The 22,311-nt window shown below is 37.6% G+C and overlaps 1 protein-coding gene across 2 annotated transcripts in view; it reads left to right on the top strand.

Annotated features, from left to right (window-relative positions):
• The window catches only part of SMYD3 (SET and MYND domain containing 3), a 361,948-nt gene that overhangs the window by 314,690 nt on the left and 24,947 nt on the right, over positions 1–22,311 (top strand). For both annotated transcript variants that reach the window (XM_085219597.1, XM_085219596.1), the window contains exons 9-10: positions 939–1,026; positions 4,372–4,546. In XM_085219597.1, the coding sequence (XP_085075723.1) occupies positions 939–1,026; positions 4,372–4,546 (263 nt within the window). The remainder of the gene's footprint in view (positions 1–938; positions 1,027–4,371; positions 4,547–22,311) is intronic.

Below are 22,311 nucleotides of genomic sequence, written 5' to 3' on the forward strand. Positions count from 1 at the left end.
CTGATCTTTCAGAACTGTATTTAAAGTAGTCCTGAATTTACACTTAAAAAGTCTTTTGAGAGTAGCAGAGCCTTTTGTAAGGAGAGAGAGATAATGAACTGCAATGTCTTAAAGGCCAGATTTTTAAAGGTATTTAAGTGCTTATAGCAATGGAAATTGAATAGCTAGATGCTTTTGGAAATCCCTCAAGATGCTTAGCTGTGTCTGTAGGATGCTTTAATAAATTTGTTCCGAGTGGTTTGCCTGAGGTGCAGTTAGTCCCTGCTAGAGAGCTGGAAGAGAAACCGTTTTCCCTTCTGCTGTAACCATTAATCATTTTTGCCTTCTTTATAACAAAATGATAGGAAAATGTAACTGTTTATATAATTGGGTGGAATAAGAAAGAAATAACAATGAATTATAAAACAAAACCAAAGTTCAGCTTTTTCTGAGTTGTAGACATTTCCTGTAAGCTCATGCTTGCAATCAGAGCCTTCCTCTGCTTATGAAGTCTCAATAATCAGCATGTGGTTAAACAAAATTATTTGCTGAATACCTTTTACAGTGTGGTTAAGAGTCTGTGAAGTATTAGGTATTGGGTTTTTGAGAGAAATTGATCTTCTCAATGTGTTTTGTAGAAAAAAGTCACATGCCACTGGTTCTGTTTCCTGAGTGATCGTAGCTCTTCTTGTAAACTTAGCATCTGGCTTGAGTATTTGATGTTTCCATGTCTGCATTCACTTTCTTTCATATCTTCTCCTTTGCTTACAAACACTGGCTAAGTGTGAAGATAAAGTAAAATTAATTTTTGTATTCTTCCAGAAAAACATGATCAAATTCTCCAAATTTGCTTTTGTCAGTGTGTGTTTTTGTTTTTTTTTTTTAGATTACTTTTCATCATTATTGTATCCTCTCATTTTTCTGCTTTTCTAATCAAATGCTTACTTCTCTTTAACCAGGATGCTAAGAAATTGGCAGGTGAAGAGCCTGCCTGGAAGGAAGTCAAAGATGCTGTTAATGAGGTGAAATATCCAAAATCAAAAGAAGGTATCCTTTCAGTGCAAAAGTCTGTCATTCTGTTGTGAGCACAATCATGAAGTAAGAGCAGTTAATCTTTTGAGATTTCTCCCCTAAAAGTTTTTCTTTTATGTTGTTTTAAAAAGAATTTTAATTCACTTGAGTACACAGAAACCATGTAATATTCCCAGTTGAGCTACTGATAATAGAGTCTCTGATTTCTTGGAATGGAACTGCTTCATGGCAGGGGTAGCAGGTATCTGGGGTGGAGAAGGTATAATTTGGCTCAAACTTAGACTTCTGCCATCACAGTCTTCATATAAACCCATTTCTAAATGGAATAAAACTCAAACTGAAATGTTGTTTGTCCCATTACGCCCATGGTGAACAATTCAGGTTCTCATTCCTTACATAGCAATGACGGTAACGAAGGCATAATCATAGGCAAGGTAACTGCAAAAATTATTGAATCATTGTAATAACTCGCATAACAGTAAGTGATAGTTAAGCAAATTAAATGTAATAACAGGATTGGAGCCTAATGGCCATCATGTATGCATTCAATTCAATTAAAACTCCAGAGAACAGCAAAGACCAAAAAAGGATAAGTGAAAGAGAAGTGGAGATTTTTTTCTGGAAGAATTTGTCCGTATTGATCCATTTCTCATCTTCATCTATTCAGTGGAATTTTGCTGACTGTGTATTCCTCTATATTGTAGTAAGGTGTCTTGCTGTTTTCTGAAACCTGGGCTATCTCTGGAGCCAGAGAGAATGAAATCTTTGTGTACTCTGTTTCATCAGCTTAAAGAGCAATTTTGTGCAGCGGTACTCCAAACAGGAAACAAAATTTCTTTTCTCTAACCATAAATAAATAAATAGATTTTCTCTCTATTCCAAACATACTCAGTCTTCTAGCAAATGGGCTGTTGATAAGGGAAATGATCATCTAAGCTACACTCATACAGTCTGTAAACTGGTTTAAGTTTCTCTGTAGTCACTGACTTGAGATGGGCAATAGTGAACAAGATCTTCAACTGTAATTTAGGGCCCATGTTTTAACCTGGACTTCAAATCATAAATATACAACACGAGACTGAAATAATTTCGGTATCAACTGATAAGGAGCCAAAATACCTTACAATTTCAAGTCCTTATACTTAGTTGCAGCAGAAATTGCACCTACTGAATTTTGCTAGGATCTTTAATATTGCTAATTTAATTTTGCTAATATTTACAAATTAATCAAACACACTATAGTAATGGCTATCAGGCCTGGTTGAAAAATTATGCCGCTATTATAGGTTCAGCTTCTGTTCTTAGATATGGGAACTATTCCACTGCAGCAAAGTGCTGCTCCACTGCTAATTGTCATGCATTAGTAAAGGGTCTTGACATTGGTTCAATTGCCAAGAATGGACAGAATCCTTCTTTGCTGATTGAGCCACACTGTGATTCCTTTCTGCAATTTTTTTTTTTTTTTTTAGCAAATTAAATGAATAGTTTCTACAGCTTGGAAAGGTAGTGATTTCCAAAATCTGAGCTACTGATAGAGCGTTGCAATGCTTAATCTGCAGTTAAGAGAACAGGAAACGTGTGTGTGTTTAAAATTGTCTTAGAAAATGCAGTTTAAGAACAAAAATTGGGATATTAAAGCCAAGTACATGGGGATTACTGTGTGCTGCTCAACAGCAGCAGAGTGGCTTGAAAGCTGCTTCTCCAGTCTTGGAACTAGGTCTAAGATAGGCAGCTTCCCTTTTTGTCCCAGTGCAGTTGGTAGTGGATTTTCTAGTTTGCAGTTTATGTACCTGAAAATTTGTTCCCTACAGGTTTTATGGTATAACGCTTCTGCTATTAGATGCAAGTGAATGAACAAAGCAACATAATGAGAAATAAAAACAGAGCAATACTACACATCAGCTAAAATGGTAATCTTTCAGGAATGTCAGTGCTTCCCACCTTTTTAAAAAAATTGTATCAAGTAGAAATAATATCCCTCAATTCTTCTGATTGTCTGTCCCTAATCAGTTGTAGAGGATACATTAATGTTGGTCAGAGATATAAAGGTTGACGTGGAATTTTATAATAAAACATTCCTTCCCTTATAGTTACTTCAATCCAAGGACACGAGAGCAATTCACAAATAATTAGTTTAGCCTTGTAACAACCACGCTTTAAATCTGGCCCAGACACATCCTGGTTCACATTCTTAAATTTAAGTATGTAAATATTCCCATGTTCAGGAAGGACTAATTACTTTGCCATAGGGTTATCATTGTGCACTTACATCCATTGCTGGATTGGTGTGAATAACATTTGCAGTAATATCATGAAGATAATTGCTCAACGTCCTTGAGTTGATTGTGTAGAAAGGACTCTGATAAAAGCTATGCTGTTACTTCTCTTATTGTAACTCTTGCTTGTTTGTTTAATTTGTTACACTTGTGTATGGTAACAGTTTTTAGTGTTCAGACTGCTTGCATTCTGGGACTCTCATAAGGTCTCAGATGACAGTACTCATTTAAAATCTTGGAAGATCAGCATTCAGTTTAGCTGTGGTCAAAAAGTGAAGGAGCTGGTCCACTGAGAGGCTAAACCAGTTTAGAGTATAATAAAAATAAGGCACATCCAGCTGATGTGAATGCAGTCCCCAGCTTATTTTTCCTCTCTACCAAACACAAAAATCTCCTCGTAGCATTGGAGGTAAAAATCATCTTCTCTGCCAAGATCCCTAAACACAGGTTGTGCTCAGACCTCAGAACTGTGATGCTTTTTTTTCCAAAGCAGGTAGCATGCAGCAATACATGGGAAAAAAAAAAAAAAAAAAAAAAAAAAAGCAGTGCTTCTTGCAACTATCTCAAAGAAGAAAAAATATTAATTGCAAAAAAGGTTCTAATTTATGAGAATTTGAAAAAAAACCTGTGCAGCTTGAAAGTATGTGTCATTATTTTAGTACATAGAAAATTAATTTTCTTTTTTTAGTTCCTGAACCATTTTTTGAAGGCATATTTCCATGGATTCCTGCTGTTGAGTGTAAGATTTAAAGGAGTAACTTAAGTAAATAATGGTTCTTCAACAGCTAAAACAAAAGTAACTGAATTTTAGTTTGTTATCTATTAAAGTATCTTGTAATTTATTTTTTTTTTCATTTACCTCTTATTGCTGAAATTCTGCCCTCCTTATGAGTTGTTTTGCTAAGTGTAAACAAAGCACAGTTAGCTAAGCTGCCACTCACAAGTATGTTTTCAGGAATGGAAGCAGCCTGAAATAATGGCAGCTTTTTTATCTTAATACCCTGTAGCTCCCACTCCTTTTTAACAACATTTAGGACCTGGGTTTTTGCTTTAAGGATATTTCCTTGACGGTGGCCAATAACAGAATGGGAGAAGGTTCTGGCAAAATGCCAGCATCTCCTGAGCAGCCATACCAGTCGTCTTCCAGATACAAACATCTATCAGCTGAAACTGCTGGACTGTGCCATGGATGCCTGTATTAACCTTGAAGCCTGGGAACAAGCTTTGTGTTATGGCAGCAGGACGCTTGGACCATACAGGTAAGAGCTGCAGTGGGTTCAGCTGTTTCCAGCTATGAGTGTGTGTTGGGGAGTATCTCATTACAGGGTAAGATGCTGACTAGATGCCGTTTAGTGGTTTTTACTTCTTGCTTTGCTTTCCAGATAAATAGATGAGGCAGAAGTTCCTTTCTGCTTGCAAAGTCAAGCTAAGAGTAAATTAAATGATAATAGAAAGTATAATAACTGATTGTTAACTCCTTGAGATGTTACCCCACCACTCTGATCAGAAGCTGACTTTCTGGTTCAGACCATGTTTTGTGAGGCTATCAGTATTTTATGCTGAGCTGTATTAAGGCTGGGCAATAGTGCTGGCTGGGATGTATATTCTCACTATGCTCTGTACAGACAGTTTATTCTTGTAAAATGAAATTTCAGCTCAAAGTGAATAAGACTCTCTGTTATTTTGATAACTTGTCAGTACTTGATCCTATACTGTGTGCTGGGGGAGTTTCTGAGTCCGATGGCATTTCTTTGGAATTCAAGGATGCTGTAGAAGATTCTACTTCATGTGATAGATCTTGAAATTGATTGGAGCCTGGAGCTGTAATGCAGCTTTGGTCTTCTAGTGGAGATGAGCAGGTATTGCCTTCTCTAATCTGTGTTTGTCCTGTTTTAAAAGGTCTGTTTTGAAAGTCTTTGGTTCTGGATATCTGGGTTGTTTATAACCCGAGCTGAGTGTCTGGATATAGTATTGTTCATACATGAATGTTTCTTTTGAGGAAGGTATGTGTTAGAGCATCCCTTTCTTCACTTAGGTTCTACTGCACCATGTACATCAATATATGCTGCTGTGAATATCAGCACTTCAGATTTTACAGATTCTGTAATCAAACCAGGCTGCCATCAGCACGCGGTATTTTGCCTGAGGAAATTTCATCTGGAAACCTGTTTCTGCATAAAATTCTGGGCAGCAGCTGAAAAACAATGCAGCATTTCAGAGCTTCCTCCATAATGTAGTTAGTGAGAAATCTGGGTGGTCTATGCTAAACCAGTACTGCAGAGAAGTGATGTGTTTGTAGTCACTGTTACCTCTCATACAGGTGGGCAGGAGTGCCAGCAAGTTCTCATCTTTCTTTGGGATGAAGTTCACATCACACGTGTCCCATTTAGCCTTCTGATCAGGTGCATTACTGCAGCAGGGCACACTTCCTGCTGGCCTTCCCACTGTGCCAGCTCTGGCTGAGCAGAGCAGCCTCCCGTTTTCAGTGCTCTCTTTTGGGTTTTGTTTTATAACTCGTTAACTCGGTTCTTCACAACTGAACATTGAAGAGTTTTTTACAGTGAGCAAAGATTACAGAGAGACCAAGAGCGATTTTACCAGATCATGTAATAAAGCTTTCTCTGTTTTGCTTACTGAATCATACTGTAGTTTTTGTGTGGTTTAATGCAGGAGATTGGATATGAAGGAAAGGGTTTGACTTTGTTTGTTCAATTAGTATCTCCTAGGAAATGCCGTTTGCATGACGTACTTGACCTTTTTATATAACTTAAAGAACTCATCCTTATTCTCCCTTCATCCAGAAGCTTATTTCAGAGTGATTTTCACTTGTATTTTTTTAATATATATACCTTAAAGTCATCACGATAAGCTCTGACACACCTGAAACAAAATCCTCAGTTTCTCATTACAACAAATTGCACCCTAAGCAGCAGGAGAGCAAATCCTAGGAAATCTTTTGGGATGCATTGAATTTTTCTTGTTGAATCAATCTATTGCTTGGCTGCTCCTGCACTTCCATTATAGCTATCTGTTTTCCTTTCCTCAGCTCTGGAAAACATATTCATGGTTCTCTCTGCAGGGAATCACCTGAGATTTCTAGCAGTCCATATAAACAGGAAATCATTGTTACAACCTTAAAGGCTCAGGAGAATTGGTCTAAAACAATTTTAATTTCTGGTAATCTGTTTATTGTGCATTTTCCATTTCTTTAGCAGCAGGATTAATTTTCAGTGCTGTGTGATGCACTGAATTGCAATGGATGTTTTTATTTTGCTAGTTGCTGACCTTTTATGCATCACTTCATGCAACTGGTGGCTAAATGGATGACTGAACTGCATAAAGCTGTTTTGTCACAGTGAATACCAAACTCTGAGTTTCAGGTAGCGACCATGACATTTGCTAAGGAACATTGTTTAGGACTTCTCAAATATTTTTAGAACTTCCAAAGGAAGGGAGAGATGATTGCTCTCAAAATGAAAAGATGTCTCCTCTTCTTGTGCTGAACTGTAACTGTCCGTTATTTGTTACAAGATGTACTTTCACTGAATAACCTAAGCCAAGTGTATCTACACAGCTTTTCTTGTAAATGTCACAGTAATTGCTGTCTGTCTAAGAGCCTTAACAAAAACTGAGGCATTTGCGTAAGTAAAAGCTGCCCCGCATCAGAGTCAGCACTCAGCAGCTTGTAAAAATAAACTTCCTTTCAAAAATCCTCCGAACACAGAATAACAGAGTATCAGCAAGAGGTGCTGCATGGGTTTGTCGTGTCTCAGCACATTCGCACTCCGGGCTGACTGCTGCTCATGAAGGCCCTGATTCAGAGATACTGCCCTCATCACACTTCTCTTACCTCTCTGGAAGGAGCCTGGTATTTGGTCCTCCGATTGCAGAGAAGGCACATGTGTTCTGGCGTTTGGCTTGGGGTTTTTACTGCTTTTCTCTTTTCTTTCCATCAAGTATTCAGTGTTTGCACTGGGAACAGTGGCAGTATGCATCTGTTATAAAACTCTGCTAGATGTCCTCAGCTGTTGTAGTATGAGAACCAGAGACAGAAGTGTCTAGGTGATACTGTGGGCCTTTTCTGTTTAGAAAACAGAGCAGATGAGATGAAGCTGTGCTGCTTCTCTGGGCACTTGTGGCATCAGGTCTGGTAAGATTCTGATGCACCTCTGCTTCCCTGCATGCTTCCCCCACTCCATTCTCCCTCTGCTGAATCAGCAGCAATGCAGGGCTTGTGCTGATGTGGCTGTTTTCATTCATGGCAGGAGGAAGCTGGGGAGATGCGAGCATCATATTAGGTGTGCATCATTTTTCTGCTTTTCTCACTTCTACTATGCTCCATCCCTTCCAGCATCATTCTACAGTATTCCCTTAGCTGACCTTTTTTCAGTGATTGTCATGTTTCAGGAAACAGGGAAGGCAGTCCCAATCAGCACAAATTCAGATTATTTTGCAAAGGGCCGTGACCAGGATATGCTTACTGCAGAGTATTTTGTACTTCCCAAAACAACTCCTGTAAATATGGTAGGTCACAACAGGGTTCAGGATATATTTAAGAACATAGTTGAACTCTCACTGTGTGAATGAAATGTCAGTCAGGAATTTTTGATTTATAATTCTATTTCAGTAGATATGATGGATAATAGTTTCTAAATCTATGAACTTCTACCAGAAAACAGATTAAAAATGAATGGTTGCATTAGTATCTTTTCCATGAGTCATGATTTTGTAATTAAAAAAAAAAGCCAAAATTAGCTGTAGAACCTAATATTCTACAAAGAGGCTCTCAACCTATTTTTAGTTCTTCAAATGCAGTGTAATAATGAATCTGATTTTTGTTGTCTAATTTCCCCCTCTCTTTTTAAAAATCCCTGATCTTACAGGTCTGTTTTCTAATAGACACATCCAACTTCATCTGTGATATATAATTCATTTACTGAGTTGAGAGGACTCCTAAGTACTGGTTAGTTCTGAGGCACCTTTCTTGAATTTACATGTATGTTGACTGTTGGGGTACCTAGAAAAAAAAGCACACACACATACTCAAATGAGCTGCAGTGATACATGGAACCACTGGGGGATGCTGATGCTTAAGGGTTAAGGTCTAGAGTCAGCACCAATTGGCACCTTGGTTATGGGAGGTCCCCTGGGGACTAGTGCATGGCTGGCAGATGTCTGAACCTATAGATAAGAGTCATTCAGTGACCAAGTTCAGTGTCTTAATCATAAAAGATCAGTAGTAAACATACCTCTTACCTGTGGGATTACCTGAGAGGGAGACAAAAATATGAAGGTGGAGAAACAATTTAGAGAAAAAATGAAACAAAGAACAGAAAGAACAACAGCTTGTCCTGCTTTTTTTTGTACAGTTTTAGAAAGTGGCATTTGTCTCTGAATATCAGAGAAGTATGCGTGGGAAGAATAGACAACTGCAAGACATAAAAAACTACAGCTTATGGAATCATCGGAATAGATGAGGCGGCCTTTCTTTGTGCTGTCTAAAAGCAACCATGAATTGATTTGTGGTTCATCAGTGGTTCCACTGTTTTGTCATCTAGAGATACTGAAAGGCCAAGTAATCATAAAGAATTTGAGTAAGAAGGAATGAAGTACATTTACAAAAACAATCGGTTGTATTTGTGCAAAGATGCAAGGCTGGGGGCACCACAGCCCCTTAAGGAGCTATTGCGAGAAACCAAGTGACAAGCACCACACATTTCCCTTCAAGATAGGGAAATGAACAGAGGGAAGAGAGAGCTTGGTAGTGACAAATTGCTGGAGAGATGGTGGGCAGCACTGAGAGCACTTCTCCACTTTCCTTTCCTTCCAGGTTATTGATAGCAGACCACAGATTATGGAGTTGGTGTTTGGTGGGCTATATGAAATTAGTTAGCAGTATTAGCATAGGTCAGTGGAAGCCAAACTGTCTTTAGAAGCTCAAGAAGCAATTAGCTATCCTCATGAGAGACCATTGTGAGTTACCTACGTAGTCTAAAAAACATTCTTCACCTCAGTGACCGTTTCTTAATACTTTCTTATACATCTTCATTGAATCATGTCAGAATCATTAAGGTTGGAAAAGGCTTCTAAGATCATCTAGTCCAATTATCACTGCTGCAAAGTTTTCCAAATGGTGGCCAGCTAGTAGCTCTATATATGCATACTGATCATCTTCAGCTTCTAGATTCACTTTTAGTTGCTAGTTTCACCTTTCACTTACACAAACATGAAGTGTTTCCTAGTGTAACTCAAGCCTCCCAAATGCACAACACAATGTATGTTGCTATCTTACATAGGTTTCCAAAACCATAGAGTATATATGAACATTTACATCATCTGTATGATCATTGTCTTTGTTCCTATTTTAAACCCTAAAAAAGGAGATAACGCAGGCTTCACAGTAAAATTTAATGTTGCATATTTGATATTTGGAGTTTATTTTTGGAGTGATCTACATAATTCCTCCAAATGACAATTTTTTTTTTGCAGCTATGTTTGCACAGTTTCTGGCATTTTATACCTATATAAGAGATAAACAGGGAGCATGCTTGTCCCTGGGCAGCATCTTTCGGGATCCCTTAAGAGACTTCAGACACTCACTCCTACCCTTTCTTCCTCCCAACTTCCTCCCCATCAGAGCCTTCATCCCCTCCAAACCCAATAGCCTTCTCCAAAAATGAAAGAAATGTTTTATGTCTGAGGTCTGGTGCCTAAGCTATCTATGTCTCAATCAACTCATTTCCTCCTTAGGAAATGGATTTTATGGTTTGCTGCTTGCTTGATGTCTGCACAGCACCACCACCTTTATGCTTTGATTCTTTTCTAGCTGTCTTGTATCCTTCTATTACAACCATTTGTTTTCCCCAAAGTGAAAATAAGGTATATAAACTTAATTGACTTCTGCAAACACAAGTTCCAGTTAGTGCTTCGCTGTCTACTTTTCTCTATTTTCACATATGTGCATGATTAAACATTTCTTTGCTATTCTCTCCAGTCATACAGTCTATTTTCCAGACATAATTGATGTATTTTTAGGCTGTCCAATATACTATATCACACATAAGAAGTACAGCAACATTCCTGCTAATTCATATTATCATAGAATCATTAGGGTTGGAAAGATCACTAAGATCATCTAGTCCAACCATCAACCCATCACCTTGGTAGTACTTTGCCCCCAGTATGTATAACATTTCTAATCAGATAGTCTGGCTGAGAGCATTTCCTAAACAGCTTCATTGCTACAAGTTGTTCCTAACAGTGCTCAGCCAGTAGCTCTATATATACATACTGATCCTTTCAAACTTCAGTTTATGATTCTGGTTTCAGTTTTAGTTTCTTGTTTCACCTTTCATTTGCACAAGAGTTATGTGAACCTGGATGTTACTAGTAGTGATCTCCTACTGAGGTTAGTGAATCACAGAGATTTCCAGTTTCATTTTTCTCTAACTCAAGTGTTTTTCTCCATCTCCCACTTGGCATTTCCAAAGTGTTTTGAGACGTTTCTTGAAAGAACTGTGTTCTTTTCCAATGACAACTTCATCTGTGGAGATTTTCTTTTGGCACTACTCGATCTCTTTCAGATGAAGAATTCTGCCTCCCGGAACTGAAAGATTCAGATTGCTTTTGTAGCCCTTAAATGGAAATGTTTGATATCTTTGTCTTGTAATCAGAAGATTCCCCTCCCCGCCCCTTTTTTTTTTTGTACTTGCAATATAATTTATGCAGTCCTTCCTTGAACTCCTTTCATAAGACTGCTTGCTGTTACACAAGTAAAGTAAACAGGTAGCAAAAGTAAATGTGAATATTAGACATTGTAGAAGCACTGAGCAGGTACAAATGTCTACTATACTGACCCACAAATGCACAAGCAGGTGTTGCAAGGAATCTGGTTGCTGTGAGAAAAATGCAGCTCAGTTTTTCACCTGGAACAATTTGGAGAAAGCTGTTCGGGAATTCACAATGTCTGTGTGAACTTTGGCAAGAGGAAAAGGGGAAGCTACTAGCATATGGATTCTAAGCAAAGGTTTGGTTAGAACCTGAGCTGGAGTAGGATTGGGAAATGATGTCAGGGGAGTAATTAACAGATAAAACTATATATGCATGGGCCATGTGCAATTTTGCATTGTTTTGACAGTAGCCGAGTGTTATTTTGAAACGCGTGGTGAAAAGTGAAAAGAAAGATAAACTTAGAATACTATCTTTGATTAAAAAGTTAAAAGAGAGAGGGCACACAGAAAAGGGCAGTAGAGAAGTTATAAGGAACAAAACATTCTCTAGAGAGAGAATTAGGAAGAGTCAGTGACTAATCTCCTTACTTCTCTGCACATCTAAAACGTGGATTATGCAATTTAGAGTGAAAGAGATGACAGTGATATGACGTGACCTTATGGTTAGTTGCAAAACTCTTTTGTACATATTCCCTTGATTGCCACTAAAGCTGCTGCTTTCTTCCTTTCCTCTTCATCTTTTGTACAGAAAAATGTATCTGCTTTTGGCTAGAACCCCCAACAATGCTGGTATCTCACCCTGAGATGTCTACTGAGCAATAGATTATCAATTCCAGTGGTTAAACAGGTGATTTGGTGATTCACTTCTCCCAACCTCCTCCTGCAGGTGCCCTGCTCTTCCTTTGAGTATCCTGGGAGTTCTTTTCTCAGATTCAGTTTGTCATTTCATTATCATGCAAGACACAGAAGCCTGAACCACCTTCAGTGATGTGACTTTGAAAACGAAAGTAAGACATAAGAAATGAAAAGCAAATGACTATTGGTAGAAAGCTGAACTAAGACAGTAACTAATTGTAAATGTTGGAAGGATAACAAAGGACATAGCACTGCTAAGAAAAAAGGCTTCAAGAAATAGAAATTAGGTTGCCCAAAGGACCATCTAAACTGTCAAAAGTGAGAGGAAGATAAATATATCAGAGAGTAAAAATTCACCTTAAGAAAACTATGCAAGTCTACTAGAGAACAGAGAGAAAATATTTTATGAACAAAGGTCATCTTGAAGGAAAATTGAGGAATGCTCTGCAAGCTTGACCAGTAAAGGGAGAAAGGGAAGAGTACAGGCAACCAAAGGATAATTAGAAGCAGCACATAAATATCAAAATTTGAGAGGAAAACCCTTCCTTTTAACATCTCCCATAATCACATAAGATAACGGAGAGGACAAATAAAATGGATATTGCCATGTTTCTAATAGTTTTCTTAGGAGGAAAATCAGCTTTCTTCAAAAGTGCCATATGCTCTTGGATCATATGGTTGATGGACTGCCAGAAGTGAAGATTCTGGAATCAAAGTGTGTTCATTACAACCACATCATGAATACATTTCCATATTAATTCAGGTATGTTGAATAATGTACACCAAGGATTTAATGTGCTTTAGGGCTGGTCAGCATTTCAGAAGTCTTTTTAAAACAGGGAGAAGTGACAGCCAATAAGTAGAAGCATTCTAAACCAGCTTTTCTACATGATTAATTGTTGATAAACTAGAAAAGAGGAAAAGAAAATATTTTCATATGGCAGTGTTTTTGGAAGACTTGGAAAAATTTAATTAAATCCTACATTGCTACAAAACAAAAGGCTTGGTATATGCAGTCATAAATAGTGAAAACATTTAGGAGATTAATTTTATTGTCATAGAGGGAATTTGCAAGATTTACCGGAGCGTTTTCTGGGAAACTTTACTTTAGACAGTGGCTCAAAATACACGTTTTAAAAATGTTTATGTAGATACAGCTGGAGGTCTTGCTTGGAAAGAAATGAAAATTGTTGTACGTTGTACTGCCTGAGGTATTCTGAAGCACAGACATTTTGTCTGATTGAACACAGCATAACTTCTCAAATCTTTCAAAGTTCACACAAAATAAGATATGATAGGGAGATGTTTTACTAGTTACTTATTTGCTCTCATGACAATAGCTTTAGATAGCTTATCTTAAAAATTTGTCTCAGTACTGTGCCGGAGTAAGCCTGTTTATTTTTCAAGATATTTCAAAACATGTAGCCAAGCTGGGTAATATTACCTCTACCAATTCAGCATCTCAAAATTTTGAGATGAAAAGCAGGTTTACATGCTTGCAGTGAGATAACATCCTGAATGCATAGTCAAGCTTTATCTGCTGCTACCCATCTGGAGTCAGTTCATCTGTGTATTGTCTTACTGGCATGTTGCAGTGCAGGTGAGCTCTACCAATACTTAATATTTATCAAGAGATGCTATCAAATTGTGCAAGGTTGCTTATGCCAGTGGGGTGAAGGAGTATGTGTGTGTTTAAAAAAAAAAAAAAGGTGCTTTTCCAATAACAGAGCATCAGTGTTAAGCTGTGAAACAAATAAAAATATATTGATTCTCAGTAAAAATAGTTAATTTTTCTAAGTACTCCATGCTTTCAACCCATTGTGCTCTGAGAGCAGCATTGTCCCAGGGTAAATATATCTTCTGATACCTGAAGAGAATATGAAAGCACAGCGGTTATACAACTGTGCCCATCCATGAGAAACCAACTCCACATATTTTCAGTGGATCATGACTCTTCCCCTCCTGTTTGCAGTGACAAGGACTGTCACTGTGCCTGAACATTCTGAAAACATGAGGGACAGATTATCTAATGCATCTAGTGATGCTAGTGAGGAACTGCAGCAAGCTGTGCTCAGACCCTGCTAAATTAAATGATGAATCTGTGACATCAAATTTGCTGATAAACAAAAAGGACTAAGATCCATAGAAATCTATGTTGGTTTGCAGACCCTTATTTAACAGATCTCAGCAATATACAGTCCACTGGCATAAGACCTTTGCTATTATAGTAATGGTGTGTTGTACATCACAGGGCAGGGCTTTGCCTATTAAGAGAATCGAGCACTATTTTTTCTTCTGTTCCAGATATTTCCTAAGTCAGAACTGGGTTTACTATTTGCCAGATTTCAAGCAGATTAAAAACCATCTGAATGTGGAAGAAAATATACTTACAATTTTTTTTTTGATACTCATTGTGAATCTTTCTTTTTTGCCCCACTACATTTAAAATAAAACAAGGTCAGGTTCTTGGCTGTTCTGATCTGATCTAACTTGTTCTACATCAGGTAAGGATGTAAAAGATTTTGCATGAAATTCTGCCTTTCTCTCAGACACAGATCCAGGTACTCAGAATGTATATTCATGTTTGCATATACTCCTTCCATATGTCAGTTTTTTCTTTCTTTTGTTGCTACCTAGCTAGGTAAATTCACAGTTAACAGGATTGCTGATGACTTCAGCAAGATTAGCTGTATTTTACTTCAATTTTATTGCTGTTGATTTTTGTACCTGCCTGTTTTCACAGTAATTTTTATCAAAAACTCTTTGTAATGGTTTACTTCAAACAAATGTATGCGCACTTAAGCTGTACACTGTGCATTCTAGTAAACAGCAAAAGCCTTTGACAACTTCACAACGTGTCTCAGGTGGCTCATCCCTAGCTGACAGGGCTACCTTTTGGCAAATTTCTGCTTGGTTTTGTTTAACTGAGGTTTATAGAAGTGATCTGATTTGCAGGGTCCTTGGCAGTGCTACAGAGAAATACCTTAGACTGTTTCTGAAACAAAGTTAGCACACTGTATTTAATACAATAACAGTGCCCCAACTTGTGATTAAGTGCTTAGTGAGTTCCATTTCCTTATAAGAACATGTGTAAGAACCCAAGAATGTGTGCCACAAGTGAACTAAGCATTAATCTATCAGCGGCTTAAGTGTGTTTGGGATAGTGCAATGGAAATATGCAGTATAATGACATGGTGTTGTTCTCTGGGAAGCATTTAAGAGCAGATGAAACCTGTAAAATAGACTGATTCATGAAAGTGTACAGCTTCTATCAGATTTGTTGGATGCTTCCTCAATTTAACCTAGATAAACACAGTCCCCATATGCTTACGTTATCAGTAAGGTGCCTGTAGCTGCATATAGAATCACAGAATCACAAGGTTGAATAGTGAGATGGGTAAACAGTATGGTATCTTTGTGGTATTATCCAGACAAACTGAAAAAAAAGATTAAGGGTTCTACAATAACATAAAGGAAAAAGATGCTAGAATCTCATTCCAGCTTAATGAAAAATTAACTCTATTGCAGGCATCTCTTAAAATTCTAGCATTCATTAGCATCTCTAAAAATGAGGTAGGACTCTACAGACATGACCATACAAGTCTTCAACATTTAATAGAAAAAGGTTAAGCATCCTATCAATCTGCTGAAGCACACTAAAATTCTGCAGACACTGGATATAGTTGCAAGTATGCATGTATGTAAGACGTAACATTTGTGTCCCTAGGAGACACTTTCTGAGCAACATCTCTTGCTAATCCAAAGAAATAATGACCATCATACCAAGATCACGGGAGACCCCTATGTTTGTACTAAACGCTACCAAAGTCACCACTTTATGAATTTTGAATAACATGCCACTGTGGCCGTTGCAGTGTTTCAGTTTTGGTGTTCCAAAATCTGAACCAAGTTGAACCTTGGGGTGGAATTTGCAGAAAGCCTGCATTGATGTTTATCTCTCTATTTTATAATGAGCTCAATCAATATATTAATTGAGTTAAAAGAAAGGCTAGATTTTCAAGTTTTTAATCTTGTTTGTTTGGAAGCTATCAAATCAATATGTCTCCGAGACAAATGAACAATTAAAAAAAATTGTGGATTTCTAAAGTCTTGCATTCTGGGTTGCACAGTATTCCTGCACCCCTAACATAGATCTTGCTTCAGATGATTTCAAGAACTTTGCATGTGGTGAGTGGAGTAAGAAATAATGTAAAAATGTCTCCCTGGAAATGTGAATTGTGTATGCTATAGCCTTTAGTTATCTTTAGAACGACATTTTTTTATTATTCAGAGTATAGTATGTAATTCTGATCATGCTAGTTTGTGAGTTATGTGTTTGTAGAATGACACATCAACATGCTTTTGAAAGGCTCAAAAATGCCATAACTCTTTAAACATAAGTGAATCTTGACTATGCAAAAACTGTATAGGTGCAACAAATAACAAAAACAAATACCAACAGCTATGCCCCGAGTTCTCTGTTTTTCCCAACGATCTGTTTATTCTGAAGCCTATGTTTCTCTTAGAAATGATGTCATCAGAGTTTAACATTACATTTTACAAGCCATTTTACAATGGTACTCCATGATTTTACATCTCAGTGAGTGCTTTAGATTAACAGAATTTGCAGTGTCGGTAGAAATGTTTGTTTTTCTTTCTGCTTTGTGCTACAGAACTGCTGTTGATATTGTTCCTTTCTTTTGTTTCATTTTTAATGTCTGGAGTAGAAAAATAACTATGGTAAAAGTAATGGGGAAATTTTAAAAGCAAGGAAAATCTTGAATCCTGTCTTCAGACAATTTTTTTTCAAGTAACATGAACATAAGGAAAAAAGGAGTCCTTGCATATACTGGAGTTCTTACTGCACTTTTTGGACAGAGTTGAAAGAATTTGTCAAGTCTGTATTCCTTTATACGTCAAAATAAATACACTCTTTGATTTATGTGTTTGGAAAAAATCAAAGCCATGAGGAAGAATCCTTGGCACTGGTGTATTCATTGATAAAATTCTCTTGGCTTCGTTAGGGCTAGAGTTTGATCTGTTCGGTTGGTCTTAGATCAGTCAACTGGAGAGCTTGTGGATGAGTCATATGGAAGTTCCCCCAGTATCTTCAGAACTGTCAAGTCTCATAACGTGGATAGAAAACTCATTCATCTAACCTCCCCCTTGTGCTCCCCATTCCTGGTAAAGTGGCTATAAATTGTCTCCAACTCCGTGGTTGTCACATCCAACAATCAGAATCCTGGGAAAATTTAGCTGAATGAATTTGTTGCTAGATGATGCACTATACAGCAGTAATGCAGTGATAGACCCTCTCTTTTCATGTTCCTGAAAGCACAATCACACACTTGTATCCATATCATCTGATGCGTGATTCTAGTGTCTGTGGATTCTGTAGTGTTTCTCTGATTTATTTTTTTTTTTTAAGGCTAAGGATGCTTTCATAAAATCAAGACCTGATTCTCTTTCACGATTCTCTTTCATCATTTTTAAATTAGCAAACTTCTCTGGAAGTGAGATTGTTGTGGATATGACTTTTGTTCACTGTATAGGTTTTTGTTATTATGATATGTTGACAGATGTTTCTAATTCTGCCTGAGTTCCGTGAAACATCATCTGCTATTTAATTTTAGTGTGTCCATGTTTTGCAATTTTACTTTGTTCACAATAGTTGAAAAGAACTGCTTTTCACAGTTTCGTGGAGATTACAAATTATTTTATCATATAACCCAGACAAAGCTAGGATTTAGAATGCAAAGATAAGATTTCATGAGGCATCAGTAGAGTATTCTTCACTGTATTACACACTCTTCTGTTAAGTAAAAGGGTTTTTGATAATACAAAGAAAAATGTATTATCAAGTCTGTTTTATTTATCTCGTTAAGTTAGTAACTGTGAAGAAAATACTAAGGAAGAGCTCAGGGAAATAAAAAGAAAACTTACAATAAACAATTTTGAAACTGCCTGACTATATTAAAGAGCATATTGTGCAGTGTAGGAGTTTATCTTAGGTTTTGGACTTTACCCAAATGGCTGTTTTAATTAAATGATCTGTATGTACTTGAGTAACATTTTTCGGAAATGGGAGATTATATGTGGCTAAAACTGTCATAAAGTTGTGTGTCAAAATTGGTTAAGAGTGGTTCTTACAACTGTTGCCCTCTTCTTGACTGTTTCCTAGATTTTAGCTTTCACTGACTTCAGTGCAGTGACTCTTGCTTTCAAAGTATTTTAAACAGAAGCTGGTGGATCAAAGAGACTAGAGTTAATGATAGCATCCAACATTGTGATAGAAAAGTGAAGTGTGTGTATAGTCTAAGTATAGGTCTAAATAGTGAAAATAAATCCTACCTCTGGCTGACACTGGGCGATGGATTTGGTAATGAATGTGTTGGGGATGGCTCATCACAGTCTGAAGAAGCAAGACTTGATTTATATACTACTTTGTTTTTAATAGCTGCCACCATTGTTCCTTCTCTAGTGTGAAAATGTCACTAATTTTGTACATGATCTGTCTTCTGTATCACTCTGTGTTGCCCTGTTTCATTCCTGACAATACTTTATGCATGCCCTTTGGCCAAGCTATCACTGACCTTCAACTCTGCACTGATATAAATCTTACCATGACCACAGTCACATGATACCTATATAAGATGTACCTAGTCCTTTAAGTGTCTAATAAGAATAATACCTTATCTCAGGAAAAAAAAAAAAGTTTTTATGTAGACATACTTCATAGAATGTTGTCTGGTTTATTCTCCTCTCGAAGACAGCTTACTAACAACTGTCCCTCAGGAGATCTGTTTTTCTTCTTTACATTTGAATGTTTGCCTTTTGTAAGCAACAGATTTCCCTGAAGTGCTATCCATAAATGTACAAGCATACTGAAAAGTTGGCTTCAGGCATATGCAGTGCACGTATTGGAAACTTGCTGTCTGTGATCTTTTCAAATCACAGGGTATCAGAGCCCAGAGCTTAGGGTAGCCCACTGCGTTCTTCATAGCCTATCATGCTACACTCAGCAGTCTTTCATACTAGCTGTAGGCAATACCAGGACAGATTCCGCCCATAGAAGCTTAGGGCAGTGGCCTGCTGGCTCTAAAGGAAAAATATCACCAACATGCTCTAAAAATTCAGATGTGTTTAGCAGACTCACTCTCTGAGTAAATTCCTATAGAAAATGAGCTTTATTCTACTTTAATGCATGTTGATGTCACTATAACACAACTCCAGTGACTTGTTATGAGTTCATCATTTGTACATTCATAGCCCTAAAGAGCTCTAGGCACAAATGTTATGCAAGTCTTTCCCTGGCCTCCAGAACTAAGGGAGCTATTTTTCCATTAGACTTTTGTTTCTGACTGACTTTTTATGCTGATTGATTGAATGATAGCTGTGCTTCAGTGTTTCACGCACTGTTTATTACACATCAGAGAATTCACACCACAGAGAAAGCATAGTGACTTTTATCGTGCACCAACTAAAGTTTCACATGGTTGGAGAATTTATAGCATTTTTTTCCTGCATTCGTTCCCTCAAATCTAACTTGAGGCAATCTCGCACCACATTCCTTACCTTGAGGAAAGAGGTGTTGGTATCTTTCTCTTTTTTTGAGAATTGTACTGCACTCCCACATTTAGTTGAAATTGGACAGTGAACTCAGAAGTTACTAGAGAAGTACTGACAGACAGGTGATGTCCCCATAAATCATGTTATCAGGCTGAAAACGTTTTGTTTTTTTTTCTTTTTTTTTTTCTTAAGCTGTCATGGGAGAATATAAAATTAGCATGTCAGGAAAGGAGCCGCTAACAATAAGATGGAGAATGACCAGACCCTTCCAGCCTTGGGCAGCCTGACTGTTGTGGGCATGAGTGGTCTGTTAGTAGTTCCTGTATGATCTAGATTTTATCCGGGAACTGTGGCAAGGAAGAGTTTTAATGAGAGATTTGCTGAAAGCTAATGAAGTAGTTTTATGGTTTCTCACAGGAAGCTTTTCACAAGTATTAGGAAATATAGCAGGTCAAAATGGAAAGTTTAATCTCAGGAGGGTTGCTTCTCCTATTAGTGTAGGCAGGCAATGACTATTGGATGTCACAGTTTGTTAGCTGTCCTGGCGCTCTTTAGATAGCTTTAGCTAATCAGTATACTGATGGCAGTGTAGCATCAACTTCTTTTTTGCAAAGATTGTTTTGCTGCTGAAAAAACCTCCAGGAGTTACTTACTTTGCCACCTTTGGACACTCATTTCTCTATCTCATGTTCCAAATGATGTCTTTCTATTTTCCCACTGTCTTTCAGACATTCTCTCATTCCTTCCCTGCATTTTCTTTTCCAAATATAAGCCTCTTCTCTTAGAAGATAGGCTACAAATGACAAGTTTCCAGCCTCTGCATTTACTCAAAAATACTGACTCCACTTCCTGAGTCCAACTTATGCCCTTTTTACAGACAATATTCATCTTTCAGCTTTCCCAACTCTTAAAATTGAGGTATCTGATTCAAGAGAAAGACTCTTTCAGAACCCAAATCATCCCCAAGTGACCACACCCTGGGACTTTCTACATTAGCATATATCACCATCTTGTGTTCTGTAGTTCCCTGTAAACATTTTTCAGAAGTTTAGTGTGCACCAGTTCCTCATAACATGACTGAACTAAACCTAAGTAAGTTAAGGGCCTCCATCACTGATGCCAGAACTGCACCTGAACAAAGCAAATTATGACTAGAGTTGAGCAAGCGAGGAATAACAATGAATTTGTTTCCTGTATTTCACTTCTGCTTTGCCCTCATAATATCCACAAGCAGACTTCTCAGATTTATTTCTATTGGAATTCTTTAAGCAAATGTATTTCAAAATATTTTACTTTGTGACTGTTTTGTGAACATTATTAATCCTTAGCTCAGGTTTTCTCTCATGAATAAACTGCTTCCTTCCATACTAGCTTAACACTGAGGCAGTGCCAGCCAAACTCTGGCATTAAAAAATGGAGATAAGACTTCAGCAAGTTTCTGTGCAAGCACAAACCCATCTTGAAGTCCTTGCTAATAGCTTTAATTATGAGAACCAAGCTTAAGCAATTCACACATATGACTGGAATATGCGTGCTATGAATATTTATTCCAGAAGAATTCAAGCTGTCGTGGACTGTGAAACAAAATCAGAGATCTGATAAATTCAGTTAAAAATGCAGGGAAATATGTTCCACTTGATAGTGAAGGACAAAATATTTCTTGCTGTTTCTAGCATGTTTCTGAAATGAGGAGAAAAAAAAGAAAAAATGTGTACATCTCCAGATGGCTTTTTGGGTCCAATACTCTCAATGTTTAGTACAAGACTTTTTTTGTGACTACAAATGCACATTATCTGTAGAATAACTTTTTTTTCTTGTCACTATGTTCTGGCTTACTATATAGTCTCATTTGCAGAGATAGTTTATGTTTCTTCTGTGGTCTTACACTTCCTGAATTACTCACTTCCCCGACCTAACTAAGAAAATCCTAAGCTATTGGTAAAGGCAGTGTGATTTTTCCACAGTTCCTCAGTGAAGGTTCTTCATCTTCTCTTTGTCTCAGCAACTCACATCAGGGAGGTCGTTTGGACTAGCCTCCTTCCTCTCCCTAGTTCTTACACTCCTTACTTCTTGTCTGACCCCAGCCCATTATCTTCTTTTTTTTTTTTGCTCCTTTAACATGATAAAGGAAGATTTTGGAGAGGGTCGGGTTGTATTTTTGTAATTTCTCTCTCTTATCCCCCATCACCTCACAACCTGAGTGTATACATCTATGTCATCACTAGTGGCCCCTCCTTTTACTGCAGTCTTCCTTCCTTTCCCTGCCCAGACAATGTGGGAACGAGGAAAACAATAATTGTGCTAGAGTATGTCTGCTTCGTTCCACATGGGCAGATGAGCACCTTGGAATTTCATTACAGTGAAATGAAACTGTGTGAGGATATGATCCATGGTCCAAACCTCATTAATTTCTGTGGGCTTTGAATATGGCTGACAGAGGGTTGAACTTCACTATGGCCTGTGCATTCCACACCCAAATTGTTTGCAGATTATCATAAGCTAGAAAAACAGTTTCAAGAAAGACACTGTTTTGGAGAGTAGGTATACCTATGTAACCCTTATCTGCATCTACATCTCTTGCTTCATCTGCTGTCTTGATGGGGGGAGGGGTGGGAGGCAAGAGAAGTTTTAGCATACAAAGAGGTTTCTTAATGCTATAACTGCTTAGTCTGTTAAATCAAGTTTTGGCCTGTGTTGAAATCTCTGTAGATTGTATGCATTTTTCCCCTTTACTTAGGTTCAAACTAGCCATTAGTTCTCATGAGCTACAAATTCTGGCTCTATATTACAAAGCAATCTTGGGCTGTAGATGATGTAACAAATGCCCATCCCATAGTGCTGCTATTGGATTACAGCACTTTTCTGTATGC

The sequence above is a fragment of the Meleagris gallopavo genome, chromosome 2, assembly GCF_905368555.1.
Source record: "Meleagris gallopavo chromosome 2, MGAL_WU_HG_1.1, whole genome shotgun sequence".
NCBI lineage: Eukaryota > Metazoa > Chordata > Aves > Galliformes > Phasianidae > Meleagris > Meleagris gallopavo.